Below are 15,524 nucleotides of genomic sequence, written 5' to 3'. Positions count from 1 at the left end.
TTGTAAGCCTTACGATCTCTCACAGTCTCCTTCATTTTTATGTTCTCATATTCTTAAATTTAATTTATGGCCCCGAGGTAAGCCGCCGCAACCATTCTCTTTCTTATTTTCTTGAAGATCAAGACATCTCATCTGAATGGTGTTCAATTTTGGGCTCTGATATTTCGTTTTTAGAGCACGACTGTAAAATTTGTAACTTCAGTACTAAAACTGTGTGGATATTGAATCGTGATTACACAGTTGATACTCCTCCAGCTATTCTTTGGTCCAATGTAGAAGTATCAAGAGCACTACTCAATCTTTATTGGTTATGCTTCTCCGGTAATAAAATAAAAACCAGACATAGATATGAGAGGCAGATTAATTTTCTTACGAGAGAAAATAGTATTAAGAAAGTATATAGTAGATTAAAATAATTATCTTTGCAATATGTGAAATTATCTTTGGAGATAAAAATGTAGTTAGAAATTTAAGACACATTTTGATACAGTCGTGGAACTACATGACCGAATCACGTGGTTATAAAGCAAACCCAAACATTACTTTAGGAGTTGTACATTTTCAACCGTCTTTAGGACATAAATCATAAATGGATAGCTCAACTTCATGATCTTAAGAGAAACAATGAAAACGGTGATCTCGACACAGCAAGCATAGATTATTGGGATTGTATATACAAGCAACACCAGAGTACTTATGTCAAGATAAGCTACCCCACATATTAGCTTGTAAAGAGTAGCAACACTAGAAACGAGTTTCCAAATATAAATCTACCCAACAGTGACGACAATTTAATTAAAGTTAGGTTAGGTTAAGATCATCCACCCCAAACATAAGCTTGTATTACGCATCTTTACAAAGTCCGATGATTGTACATTTCTGATTCAAAGAAAACTGTCGAATATTGTCGAGATAACCACCCACAGATTGGTGACTTGACACCACAAGCATCACCATCCAGTACCTAGCGATGACAATTCATCATAATTACTAAATAAAATCAAAACACCAGAGTATTTGATTTCCTTACATAATATCTCTTGTGGATTACAATTCACAAATTATTCTGGTGGTTAATGTTCGTCTAGTATTATCAAAAATAAATCGTGCATAATATATCAAATTTTCCATAAGGCATGTCTAATTTAAAAAATTATTGAACATTCTAAAAGACCTCTGCCCCTTTTCGATGATTTATGACAAGAAATATTTAAAATTCATTCGTAATGCAATGATTTTAAGCACAAGATATATTAATTTCAACTAACAAGAACAAATATATTCACTATCAACCAATAAAATAGACATCAAAATGAAAAAAAAAAAAAAAAAGTAAAACTCCGCAAGCTTTACCTAACCTCACCAAACCTAATTTTGATTAAACGATCGTTACTGTTAGGGATTTATATTTCCAAAGCTCATTTCTGGGGTTGATACACTTTACAAGCTAATATGTGGAGTACTTTATCTTTACATGGGTACTCTGCGATTGTTGATCTTGCCAACGTAACATCAACAAATCTAGAAAAATATATTAGTTGGCAGCTTCGAATTGGATATTGTTGTTCTTCTTTCAGAAACAATTCACAGGTATTGGGCGTGAGTTCAGAACCAATTCCACTGCAACTTGGAGCTTAATTAGATGCGAGATTGAATTTTATATATCTGATGTGTGATTAGCATCACGCATAAATGCGTTGTGATATTAATATGTTCAATTGCTTCTCCTTTACCTGCAGTTATGTAATCTACATATCAAGTAATGCAATCACTTATGATGGAAGCATGCATTGTGTATGCAATTCACCATGGTCTAGGATCACGTACTGGACTCGTGATCGACAGCTATTTCCCCGTCTGAAGAGAGCTCCGAGTTCATATATGACCGATCTATGGGTAATGCTTTGACCTTACACGCGCACCCAACTCCCCGCCCACGAGCTGGAGTAACGACCCACAGCGCAGAAATACTGAAATTATTTCAGCCCTGGGCGGGATTCGAACTCGGACCACTGTAGTGGTAGCCGGGAACTCTAACCACTACGCCACGAGGTGTCTGTGTGATTCACCATTGTCTTGGGTCACGTGTTGAACTCGTGATCGACAGCTATTTCCCTCCCGAAAGAGAGCTTAGGAGTGTGTGTGTGTGTGTGTGTGTGTGTGTGTGTGTGTGTGTGTGTGAGTGCGCACGTGCAATATGGCACCATTCGCCTGCTCCACTAACATCTGTGAGTAGTTGCACCCCTTCCTTCCCTCCCTCGTGACCTCTTCCCTTCCGTGTTAGACTTTCCCTGACATCGCTTCTGTTGCCAGGCGATTTCATTTATCGCCTTGGGGACGCCCGAGGCCTTTCCCTAGCTGATGGCACTTTTATTGATATTATCATAGGGTGGCCAATGCAACAGTTGGTAGGAATAGATTAGTAATTGTACAGCACTACAAAGACAAGTAAGCGCTCAACACCAAGCTTCTTAGCGCGGGAGAAACATACACCAATAGCAAGGTTCGTTTACAATAAATGCACACGGAAATATACAACGGCAATAATAAAATCGATATACAATAATTAATATACAATACTACAAGTACATATGTAAAATATACAAGGAATATTCAATGCTACCATTCCTCCCTTTCCTGCCATATTTTCGCCCAAATATCTAAAGCTATCCACTGCCACCAGTCTCACTTCCAATTTGCTGCTATCCTCTCCCATTGTACATTTCATCACCTTGTATTTACCCATACTTATCTTCAACTTCCTTCTTTCACACACCTTCTCAAACTGTTACTAACTCCCTCCTCTGATCCTGCTACAAGCAGTGTCGTCAGCAAACAATAACTGGCTTATCTCCCACTTTTCTCCATTTTCTTTAACCATCTTCAACCCCTGACCCACTACCCTTGGATTTACCTCTCGCACCACCCCATCCATGTATAGATTGAGCAGCCAGGGTGACAGAACACATCTCTGACCAAGTCCCACCTTTACCTCAAACCACTCACTCTCTTCATTTCTAATCCTGACACACACCCTACTCCTCTCGTAAAAACACTTGACTGCTCTTAACAGCTTTCTTCCTATCTCATATGTCTGTAATACCTCCCACAGTGCCTTCCCGTCTACCCTGTCATAAGCCTTTTCCAGATCCATAAAAGCCCAAAAAACATCCTTACTTTTTCCTATACCTTTCTCACATATCTGTTTTACCACAAAAATCTGATATACGCAACCCCTACCTGTCAAACTCACACTGTTCCTCACCAATTACTCCCTCTCCTAATCCTCTCAATCAAGATCCTCCCATAGGACTTCCCAACTACACTTAACAAACTGATCCCTTTGAAACTGCACTCATACATCGATTTAACAGACCTCACTTTAACGGATTTCGGATGCAACGGACAAAATCTGTAGCTTCCGGATCGTCCGCGATCTGATGTTTCCGTAGTTGACTGCCAGATGACCTATGGTCGCTTTGTTTACAACTGTGCCGGAACACGTGGAGCTCTTTGGTCCGTGTTTTTCGACCTTTTTGGCCCATATTTTTCCTTAAGTCTACTATATTTATTTAAATTCATCATAAAATCACATGATTCACAATTCATTGAATCAACTATAACATTATATTTTTGAAGCCAATATATAAACTCAATATCCCCACATTGATAAATCATCTCTTTCATCTGATAAATAGAAAGCACAGAGTAATTTTTTTTTAAATGTTAAAAATATTTAATAAAAATTTTCATTTTTTGGGGTGAAAATTTTGGACTTGGTACTCTTGGGGTGAAAATTTTGGGCCAGATCCCAGGTATTTACACTAACAGATTGGATAGTGTGCTTAAGTAAAAGTACCATACTGTATTCATTCCTCATTTTTTCGTAACGTAATCATTGAAATACAGTAGTATCGGAAACTTCGGACAATCGGGTATATCGGACCGTTGTTCCCCCATTTTAGTCCATTAAATCGAGGCATGAGTGTACTCCACTCACACTTGTCCCCTTTTCCCGTGTATAGTGGAACTATACAGGCAACTCTCCAGTCCTCTGGCACTCTACCCTCTCTTAATCAAATATTAAATAACCTCACCGGCCAGTCCACCATCTCTCTACCTCCTTTTTTCAGACATTCAGCATGACATCCATCCAACCCAGGTGCCTTACCTGCTCTCATCATCTCAACAACTGCCTTCACTTCATCTTTCCTTATTTCTCCTCCATTTTCTCCACTCATCACGGTCATTTTCTTAGTGCTTCCCACTGCAACTACCTTTCCCTATCCTCCTTCACATTTAACAACTCCCTAAAATATTCTTTATTTTGTATTTCATTTTGTATTTTTAGTTTTACCATAGATTTTTATTTTGATGTTTTCAATTTGTAGTTTCACCATAAATAGTTTTTCAATATATAAATTAAAATATAACTCTTTCAAAATTATTCTGAAATTACCTCAGCGGTGACGGTGTTTGGGGGACACTTCCGTAAAGGTGATTGGCTGTACAATACCGACTACCAATATGATTCCAGGAGACGAAACATTGAAGAAGCTTAGACAGAGGTACCTATGGAAGTGGCTAACAGCTATCAAGGGTATAACGAAGAAGACTTTCCAGGAAGATAAGGTGTTGGCAGCTAGACTAAGGGACGAGTACAGTAAAATGTTCCCTGGGTTGTACGCTGACATCAAGACCTTTAATGTTTAAGTGTCAATACGCAAGTTCCAAGGGAAGGTGATCGCCTTCAAATTAACTCTAGAGAACGATAAACAATTCAAATACAGTGATGACATGTTTGACGGATTGGAGTGTTCGGACGATATGATAGAGGAGGATTCAGAGGCGTTCACGCGGCATTACTTCCCAGGATATAAGAAATTCGTTAAACATGGTGCAAAGTCTGATCACAGGAACTTCCAGATGCATTTCTTAGACAGACTTTTCAAAACATCAAAAAGAACTGTTATTCACAACAAATATGCTATAAGGTAAAAGCTGTGATTAAGCATAAAAATGAAACAAAAAAGAAAGTTATCGTACACAACGCTCAATCTAACCTCAAACCAAGAACATAACTCTTTCAAAATGATTCTGAAATTCCCTCAGTGGTGGCGGTGTTTGGGAGACACTTCTGTAAGGGATTCTCTGATTAATTATCTATACCGGAACCACTAAAGAAAACGGAGAAATAGTAACAAAACAACCTCACAATGTAATATATAAGTTGTTCATGAATATTGTTTTTAATTGAGCACGGAATAATCAATATTCCTGAAGACATATTCAAACTAATACAAGAAGCTACCAAGATCATTATGCCAGGCTACAACATCGTCTACACATCACTGGAGATTCATTGGAGGATATTAAGGATTAGATTTTGGACAAACTAAGGAAGGAAAATAAGGAACTACACGAGAAGTTGGATCAGATCTTCACCATGATGAAGAGGATGAGAGATGAAGACAGCGACGAAGAACATAGGTCACCCAAACGTAGGTTTCACGCAGAAAAATACTCTGAGGTACAATCTGACGAAGGCAAACCGTCTACTGAGAAATAAAACGTATCTGTGGATTGTATGGCCCGCGAACAAAGCGACCAAGTGCCACAGGACAAGCAACCTGCCGAAGGTAGTTGCAGCAAAACCGCTGCTTGTATATAAAAAATTGAAATTACTCTGCTTATCACGTATGGGGTCACATTTTCGTATTTCTTCACTACAACCAAAGTAAACAAATTTATAGCATTCAATCAGCAATACATGTATCTACAGGTAGGTACGGGCCTAATATTACAATATTTGCATTCCTACATAGCATGGGTGCAAGCACTTGTTATACAAGGGGGAAAGGGGCTTCAGCCCATCCCCTAAAATTGAGAAAAGTATTACTATTGCATGTATGCAGTTACACACCCAAAAATTATGTATTTGCATCCTTGCTAAATGGCCAAATAAATATTAACAGTATTTTGCAGGAAAATACAAAGGAAAGGAATTGAGAAGAACTGACAATAAAAGGTGGAGAGGAACTCTGGGCATCCTACTGGATCTGACCACTGATTATACATTGACACAATGGGTTAAAGAAAACACTAGATATGGACACAATGAAGAACCATAGGGACTAGATATTCACTTCTGAGCCTGAAAGAGTGACCACCTACTAATAGAGTTCGAGCTTAAGGAACAAAATGATGTGAGAAGAAATGAGAAACACAGAGAAGGAAGATTAATGTATAACAAAACTACATACATATACCAAGGCTTTTTCCCCCTTACAAGGGAGGTAGCCAAAAAGGAAAAGGTATAAAATCATTCCCACCCATTCCATCCCTGAATACACTCCACACCCCTCCATCCTCCCTCTTATCTGAGCACCTCCTGGATGACGGGTCATCCCTGCACCTTGTCCACTGCCCTGGGTCAGAAGCAGTGTCGCAAGACACAGCACATCCACAGCAAGGCCGCTTCATTAAATTGGCGACCCCCCCTCTCCGTCTCCCCATGCATAAAAGGAGAAGACGGGGAGAAATCCCTTTGGGCTGAATCAAATTTTGCTCACACATTCCCCCGTCCATTCCACCTCATGCATCACATCATCATCCATATACAACCATTCTCCATTCACCCCTGTCTTCTGTCCTCTCCCGTCCTTCCTCAACAGACATTCCCCTCTTCCCCAAAGCCCCCTTCACGCCATCCATTAACCTCATCCTAGGACGTCCCCTCATGTTCACTCCCTCCACATCTGCCTTCCATACCTCTTTTACTAGTCTTTCTTCACTCATTCTTTCCATGTGTCCAAACCATCCTAATACTCTTTCTTCAACCCTATCTCCCAGCTCCCTTTCCACCCCTGTTCTCCTCCTCACCTCCTCATTTCTCACTCTATCTAGCCAAGTAACCCCCATCATACTTTTCAGACACCTCATCTCAAACACATTCAAACTCCTTCTCTCTTATGTTCCATGTTTCTGCCCCATACAGTGCTGTTGGCACAATCACTCCTTCATACAGTCTCCTCTCAGCATCCATTCCCAAATGTCTATTCCTCAGGAAAAGGTGGAGTGAAGGTGGAAGTAGAATATAGATTGAGAGAAGCGAGCAAATGCCTTGGTGGATTGAAGAGTTTAACAAAACTGACTGTAAAAATTGGAGAAAAAAAAAATTCAAAATGCTAGCTGGGAAAATTTTCAAATGATGAAACAAAGATGGAAGAGAAATGGAACATTTTTTAAAGAAAAATATAAGGAGGGAACAAAGAAACTTGTACCTAAGCAGAAACAACAAAAGGGCTAACATAAAATGTTGATATAATAAAAAGTGTAGCATTGATAAAAGTGTTGATAAAAAAAAAGTGACTAAATGGCAAACATACATCACACTGAGAAATGAATCTGTGTGTTGATATTTGAGGAGACGCTCCACTGGGTACCCTGATCGCCCACACATGTACTCGACCCATTTTGCAACCTCCTCCCCATTCAGGTCATGAGTATTTATATACTCCTCTCCTCCATTTACTGAAAACATAGATCTAATTAGTAATATGCCATGAGTAGACAAATAAAAAAATAATAATGATAATCATAATAAATCAACAAACAAATTGTCAAGGTTGTATATTCTAGATACATTTCCTTTAAAAATACGTCTCAGTCATAATCAAATTGTAAATCGATTTCTTTGTTTGCTCGATTACTATGCTGCAGGACATGTGGGGTGCAGGGGGGGCAATGTTCCCTCTAAGCTGTGTGCATGTGCATGCACACACATTTTACAAATAGTACACAGAGGAAAATATATGTGCACATAAGGTTTTCAAGATGAAATTGAACATTTCTAATTAAAGAAATTAACTGTATAATTTCATAACAATCTAAAACAAAAGAAAGGTGATTTTGAGAATTTGTCAATTTCATAAAATCATGTCTTGAGATCCTTTGTATTGTGTTCTGCAGTCAGTATGGTGACCCACACAAGTACACACATACTTTGCAAAGAAGGCAAAATTTGCACACAACCAAATTTCTGTGCTCACTCACAGCAAAGAATTAAGAGGGAACATTGGTGTGCGGGCAGGCTTTTAGAAGTGAATTCTCTGCGAATGTCATTAAATATAAAATCTTTAATTCAGGCTAACACCAGTAAATTTGATTAAGCTAAGAAGAACTCCAGCTCTTCAAAGGGAAGAAAATTACTTTTTTCAATAATGCAGGTGACAGTGTTTTTGTTACAAGGGATTAGGGGGGAGAGCTGTTACTGTTCCAGGAGTATGAGGGTCTTGGGTTTGCCACTGCTACAGGTGGGCCCTCATGCTTTACAATGTTCCTGAGTTTAAGCTCCAATGTAAAAGAGGCTACTACCTGTTGCAAAAGTCAAACTTACAGTACTCTGCCTTTATGCAAGGTGATCGATGCCTCCGAGGTTTTAGGTACACCGCCACGCCAGGGTTGTTGTTGGCAAAGTTGATCAAATCCTTCTCGCTATAATCTCTGCAATAAAACAAAAAATGTCTACAGTGGATAATATGAAGAAAAATGGGATCACATGAAGAATTGTCACCCCAGTCTTTGACAGGGTGACAATTCTTCATGTGGGCCATGCTGGGTTTACGATTCTTCAGTTGTACAAGTTGAAAACAATAAGCAGAACTCTCAATCAACCTAAACTAACAATCTTTATTCCATTGTTGATATTTGGCATACTGGGGTGACAATTCTTCAGGTGGGATCTCACGGGGTGACAATTCTTCATGTGGGCGTTCTGGGGTGACAATTCTTCATGTGCCCTGAAAAATGTAACATTTGCAAAACTTGTTGGTCCATATTGGATGGAGGCTGTTAATGGCTGCCTCATGACCATGGGTCTTCTGCAAGAGAGACCAATTGATTGATCTCAATACAATGTACACAGGACCCCCATCAATGTGGAATTTATGAGAGTTATTTCAAAGCAATGAACAAAAAAATGTAATAACCAATTGGAAGGTGCCAAAACAGTTCTCAACACCCCCTAAATGATCAAAAATCATTTAAAAGAAACTATTTTCGACACAAAATGTGGACTGTTACATCTATGAGTATGCAAAAGATAAGAATATGTGAACCTACAGTTGTGGAACAGCATGTGTTGGGGGGGGGAGGGGTGTGTGTCATCTTTACATGCAGCCTTTAGTTTAATTTTCTTAATTATCATTTTTAACATTTATAAGCAGAGCAAAACTGAGATGGGCTGGACATGTGGCACTTATGGAGGACCATAGAACTCCAAAACGAGTAATGATGGGTAGAATGGCTGGAAAGAAGAATTATATTTATTATAAACATACCCATCACTATGTCATGAATTAGTCAAAACTTACAAGAATGTTAAAATGTACCATTACTTTTCATTCATTCACAACCACCTGCCTTAAATCTAACTGAATCTTTCCCTTTGTATCCAGCTAAATCAAATAACTCCCACAACATAGTAACAGCAAGGAAAATATCCCTTGTACAAGAGGATGTATATTTGTATGGTGAAGACCAGCCTACTGCTCACTACAATGCACATGTCCTGGGGGCATTCAGTCACAGCTCATTATGAGATAAAATGGGAGGACTGTAAACATATACGACAGCAGTCTGTACAATACTCCCCATGATGTTTGGGGGGGGGGCACTTTTGGTGAAAAGAAGGTAAAGCAAATTCCCACTACCGCAATGCACTTTCAATGCAGGATTTATTCATCATGAGTTGTGTGTATGAACATTGTTTTGTGGACGAATCTTACACATGAGTCGTGCTAGTGACCATCAGATGTGGAAGGTGGTGATGGTGATGGTGATGGTGATGGTGATGGTGATGGTGTGTGTGTGTGTGTGTGTGTGTGTGTGCGTGCGTGTGTGTGTGTGTGTGTTCAGCACTTTTCAACTCGCCCCAGGGTGGCACTTACCCATGTTGGTAAATTGCCAGTTTATAGTAAACATAAATCGTACAGTTTCTGTTTGAAAGGCCTACACCCTTCCATGAGCCGCCTATGGGTGACTTCACCACTTTGCAAATTTATAATGGTTTACAACTGTGTGTGTGTGTGATTTACCATGGTCTTTGGATCACGTGTTGAACTCATGACCGACAGTTATTTCCTTCCCAGAAGAGAGCTCAGAGCTCATATATGACCAATCTAGGTGTGTGTGTGTGTGTTTACCACCACCATGATTCGGTGCATGGTCTTGAATCACATCTTGGAATCAGGATCAACAGTTATTAACCTCCTGGATGAGAGCTCAGAGCTCATATGAGTGATCTATGGGTAATACTGTGACCTTACACGCAAACACATACACACACACACCCATCTCCCCACCCACAAGAGTTGGAGTAACACCCTGCAGTGCAGTGATACTGAAATTATTTCAGCCCTGAGCAGGAGTCAAACACGGACTGCCGTAGTGGCAGGCATGAACTCTAACCACAGTGCCACGAGGTGTGTGTGTGTGTGTGTGTGTATTTACCTAGTTGTATTTTACGGGAAGGGGAGCTATGCTCGTGGTGTCCCGTCTTCATATCTCATTTTATCTAAACTATTTTTAAATTCATGTATTGTTTTTGCACACACCACTTTCTCATCTAACTTGTTCCAACTGTCTATTACTCTGTGAGGAAAGCTGTTCTTTTTCAAATCTCTTCTATAGCTGTCTTTTTAAATTTTCTTTCCGTGTCCTCTTGTATTTCTGTCTTCCCATTTTATCAGATTCTCTCTATCAGCAATTTCTATACCTTTCATGATTCTGTAAATAGCTATCAAATCTCCTCTCTCTCTTCTTTGCTCTAGTGTCTGTAGTTCAAGTTTTGCTAGTCTCTCTTCATATGTGTGTGTGTGTGTGTGTGTATTCACCTCGGATCTGCTGCAGCCTCTGTTCGAGACAGCCAGACACCACCCTACGGCAGTGAGCTCAGAGCTCATTATTTGCCGATCTCTGGGTAGGTCTGAGACCAGTCACACACCACACACCGGGATAGCAAGGTCACAACTCCTTGACTAACATCCCGTACCTACTCGCTGCTAGGTGAACAGGGGCTATACGTGATAGGAGACAAACCCAACTTATCTCCGCCCGGCCGGGGAATCGAACCCCGGTTCTCCGGCTTGTGAGGCCAGTGCCTTACCAATCCGCCACCGAGCCTTGTGTGTGTGTGTGTGTGTAAAGACCAGATATATAGTGCTGCTGGAGATCCTGTGCAAGTGGGTGGCTCTTTTTTTTTTTTTTTTTTAGAAATGCACATCTATGCAATATAGCAATAGAAAATGAAATAATAACTTTGTAAATTATAATACATCAACACAATATCTTTTTCTTGGCAGAAATCAATAACAGAAAAAAATGCTACAAGTGACACACTAATGAACAGAATAACAACTATGACTGCTTGAGATACCATCTTTGTTGTGATAGATGCAAAGGTCAAAGAAATACAAGTATGATATATTCGTCTAACCTTACCAGCATTTAGTAATGTGGTACATGTAATTCTAGAGCTCATCATGGTTGTTGTCATTATCAGGGATGTTGATGGCCTGTTTTGTCATCCGATTTGACTGCTAGGGGTAGAGTTTCATAGCTTGAAGAAAATCATGAAGGATTACAAAGGATTACAAAGGCGGAGCATGCCGACAGGAGACCTTTTGGTCCATAACTAGGTTGGATGCAAAAAAATATATATATATATGAATGATAAAAAAATATATAGAATAAAAATTATACTAATATAAATAATACACAGGTATAAATAAACAAACAGGTAAATAGTAATAATAAACTGATATATAAGTAATAAATATGGAAATCAAACAAATAATAACAAACAAATAATCAAATAATATAAAATAAATGGCAGTCATTACAGCACCTTGCTTATATGTTTATCTAAACAAATCTTAAAGCTTCGAACTGAACTCCATCTCAGTTCCTTAGCACTGTTTTAAAAATATGTAGCTTGGTGACATCACTTGGAGAGGGAGAACACCCAGTACACACCATCAGCACCATTGTCAAACTGACACTGACAGGATTGGAGAGAAGACAATATGGCATCTCGAACCTATTGTCACAACTCCACTCAGTAGTGTATTTGCTTAAAACATTTTTTTCTTATTGATCTCCACCAAGAAAAGCATATATTACATTGATGTATTACAAGTTACAAAAGTGAATATTTAATTTTCTATTGTTATATAGGTGAGTAGTTCTAGAAAAAAATAGAAATCTTTATTTGCTTGATGATTATACTTATTTTATGGTCACTAGCTAGTGCACACCCATAATATGGAGTCATTGAGTGACATACATTGGGCCCACTGGATATACAAACAATGATCATAATGGGGATGGCAGGATTTGGTTAAGTCCTGCAGGGTTCTGGCATCTTTTAAAATGATCACAGCACCCCTGGTAAAGACAACCCAGTTCTATTCCAGTGTCACACATATGCGTTTTACACATTTTTATTTTTTTTTATTTAAATTATTTTTTTCTATAGGATGATTATGTTAGGTTAGGCTAGAATATATTAGGTTAGGAGCTATTGGGTATTGTAGATTTCATGTTATATATCCGTTTGCATGATTCTGGAACTTATCCCTTTCTTTTTGCATCTGAAAGATCTATTTCTCCTATAGAATGGTTACGTTAGGTTAGGAGATACTGAAAAACAAGTTTCATGTCAAATATCCGTGTTTGCGCCTCTCTGGAATCTATTCCTTTTTACAATTTTTCAGCTTGATTGTTGAATTGCAATTTTCTCAAAATCCAATCACTTTTTTTCATCTTAAAGACTTATAAGAAACCTGTTCTGCATATCTTTATTGTATACCACACTAGCTCCTGGAGAGTACCAGTACAGTTTTGTTATAAAACCATTCATTCTATATATGATATACAAATTTATTAGAGATTACAAATTATATTCTATCTCTGGTAATCGTTTTATGACCGAGTATTCAACCAAATGTCATGATTGATTAAAAATTGGTATAAACATGAATAGGCTGTGAACTTACCTCATTCCTCTGCTTCCTCTATGGTTTTTCCGACATGCCTCGTAGTTGCCTTAAAATAAAGAGAATTTGAAAGGCTTAAGATAAATTGGATACTATGTTATTAAAGATAAAGATCCAACCTCAATGTCATGAAACTGTCACTTGTCAGGAATGAACTGTGGCCAGACCATTGTCTTGCAATGTGGTGAATACAATGTATTATTGTCAGGCCCTACATGTAACAAAACCTTCAGACTACCTTGCAATGCCAATGGGTCAGTAACTCAAGTAATTGCCAAATGGCCAACTTCATGAAGCTTTGTTTTAAAGCTATGCCTATGTCTAATCTTTTCCGAAGGCCAAGGTAGTGCATTTACATGTACCATGTGTAATGTATATCAAAAACCTACCCCTGCATGCAACAAGTGTACAACATGAGGAACACAACTGAATCTATTCAACTCACCTGCTTGATGAATAACCCTTACTTCATACGTTTCCCATCCTTGTAACGGATCTGTCTGTTCTTATACTGCCGCCCTGTGCAGTTTCGATTCTATATGTTTGCTCAGCCAGTAACAACATGACTTTTTCTCCTTTGCAAAGATCAATTTTGTTGTTGACCATGTCTACATTAACCTCATCCACAAATACCACTAGAGAATACATTTCATCTTCACCTACAATACAGAAAGGTACCCGCTGTCAGATCACTTGCAACTATCAATAAACATGGAAATTTGATAACTTCAGCTTCCATGTATAGCACCAAAACTAAGAGTTCAAGTGACTCCAAGCAATTTATCAAGTGACTCCAAGCAATTTATCATATACAGCAACATTCAAAGGCATTGTCACTGTGATGATCTAGGCCTATATCATATGGCTCCTACAAAATTTTGGTTAGCAACAACAGTCCAACCCTACAATTTAGGTTGTGAAAATTAACCCAAGTGTCCATATGACCACAGTAGTGAAGACAAAAATGACAATGGTGAAAAAATTACTAGATGGCATGTCTGGAGATACTGAGAGCTGAAACTACAAATTTCCACCACACGTAAACACACAATTTATACATGCACCTACTCTAACCAACAAACTTGGTATAGGCCTACATTGGGAGAGGGATAAAAATACTAAGTAAGTGCTATTCAGATTCATCAAAGGTACTCTCTAACAGCAATCATAGCAGTGTGATTAATCATGATTTGGCCTACATAGCCCTGCATGCCAACACTCGCGCTGAGGCTGAGCAAACATTTACATTACCAAGTCGAATTGCACGTATGGAAGACAAAGGCTTTTATCATGAAGGTATAAACAGGACTAATTCAAATCAAAGGATATAGTAAGTTACAACGAATCGTCAAAAAGATTATCCCAAAAACCTAAGTGACTAAAACGGCAAGACGTCCATTATTTTACCAGAGAAAACTTACAGAATTTGAAATGTTGAGGCAGTTGACTCTTTTGGCCAATTTCAAAATGGCGCACTGGGCTGGCGGGCTGCGGTTTGGTGGCGCGATTCGAACAGTTACAAATTGCAAGATTTCGCGTAGGTTTGAAATCAAATGTCAACATAAAGGTATTTTGAAATATAAAAAAAGATCCCTATGACTAAACAACTGTAGGCCTAGAGGTGGAAAATGCGTAGCATGGTTTACCACATTCGGCATCTGTCAGATTTGATCGGCACCCTCCAGGATCCCCGCGATCGACTGCATGATGACATATTGTCGACAGGGATCGAGGCCTAGCTTTTAGTTAGGCCTATTTTGAGCGGAATAATTACATTACTTTTACAGGTGATACAACAAAAGCTCACAACTAGTGGACCATGACAGAAATTGGATGACTGCCGCTCCGAAAGGGAACCTTTATTTTTTTCCTTACGCGTCAGATCGCATCATGTTGAATTGATGTAGAAGAATCAACGTTGGGAATTCGTTGTCTGCATGTTACGTGTACCATCGACACACGGCAAAATATAGACGTGGATACGACGTCGATATTCGACGTTTTACCGACGCCGACCTTCTTCGACGGTTTTGATCTTTTCTCAACGTCGACCCAAGATCTAAGAATATAAGGTCTAACCACTTCCGACCGAATTTCGAGGGAGTTGGCGCAGCGGGCCCGTGAACGTCACCTGGCTGTTCAAAGTGGGGTTAGCGGGTCCTATAGCTGTCAGTTGAAGCTGGTCCGTCGTTCGAAAATGACGTCGCCTTCGCTCGCACTGCTCCACGCAATTAGTTATATTCTGACAAATATTATATAAAATATATATATAAAATATTATAGTTCCTGTCTATATATATGAATATATATGATATATAATATATATGATATATAATATATATGATATATAATATATATATATATATATAAAATATTATAGTTCCTGTCTTCCTTGGCGTTTCACAGTTTTCTTCAGTGTATCACAAAGAGAAAATGGACTCAGCCAAATGACGTCAGAAGCTGCGC

The 15,524-nt window shown here is 38.8% G+C and overlaps 1 protein-coding gene across 2 annotated transcripts in view; it reads right to left on the bottom strand.

The window, feature by feature from the left end:
* The window catches only part of LOC143022514 (uncharacterized), a 169,913-nt gene extending 155,051 nt beyond the window's left edge, over positions 1 to 14,862 (bottom strand). The window contains exons 1-4 of one of the 2 annotated variants that reach the window (XM_076180764.1): positions 14,480 to 14,527; positions 13,504 to 13,717; positions 13,059 to 13,107; positions 8,399 to 8,505 (exon numbers count right to left, since the gene is read on the bottom strand). In XM_076180764.1, coding sequence (XP_076036879.1) covers positions 8,399 to 8,505; positions 13,059 to 13,063 — 112 coding nt within the window. In that variant the 5' untranslated portion in view covers positions 13,064 to 13,107; positions 13,504 to 13,717; positions 14,480 to 14,527. Of the gene's footprint in view, positions 1 to 8,398; positions 8,506 to 13,058; positions 13,108 to 13,503; positions 13,718 to 14,479 lie in introns of both variants that reach the window. The other variant, XM_076180763.1, reaches the window with a different exon arrangement.
* Between the last annotated feature and the right edge of the window lie 662 nt (positions 14,863 to 15,524).

This window comes from Oratosquilla oratoria, unplaced genomic scaffold (assembly GCF_046742065.1).
Source record: "Oratosquilla oratoria isolate Oo_2021 unplaced genomic scaffold, ASM4674206v1 SCAFFOLD108, whole genome shotgun sequence".
Taxonomy (NCBI): domain Eukaryota; kingdom Metazoa; phylum Arthropoda; class Malacostraca; order Stomatopoda; family Squillidae; genus Oratosquilla; species Oratosquilla oratoria.
The sequence above is the reverse complement of the archived record's forward strand: the minus strand, read 5'-3'. Positions and strand labels throughout refer to the sequence as shown.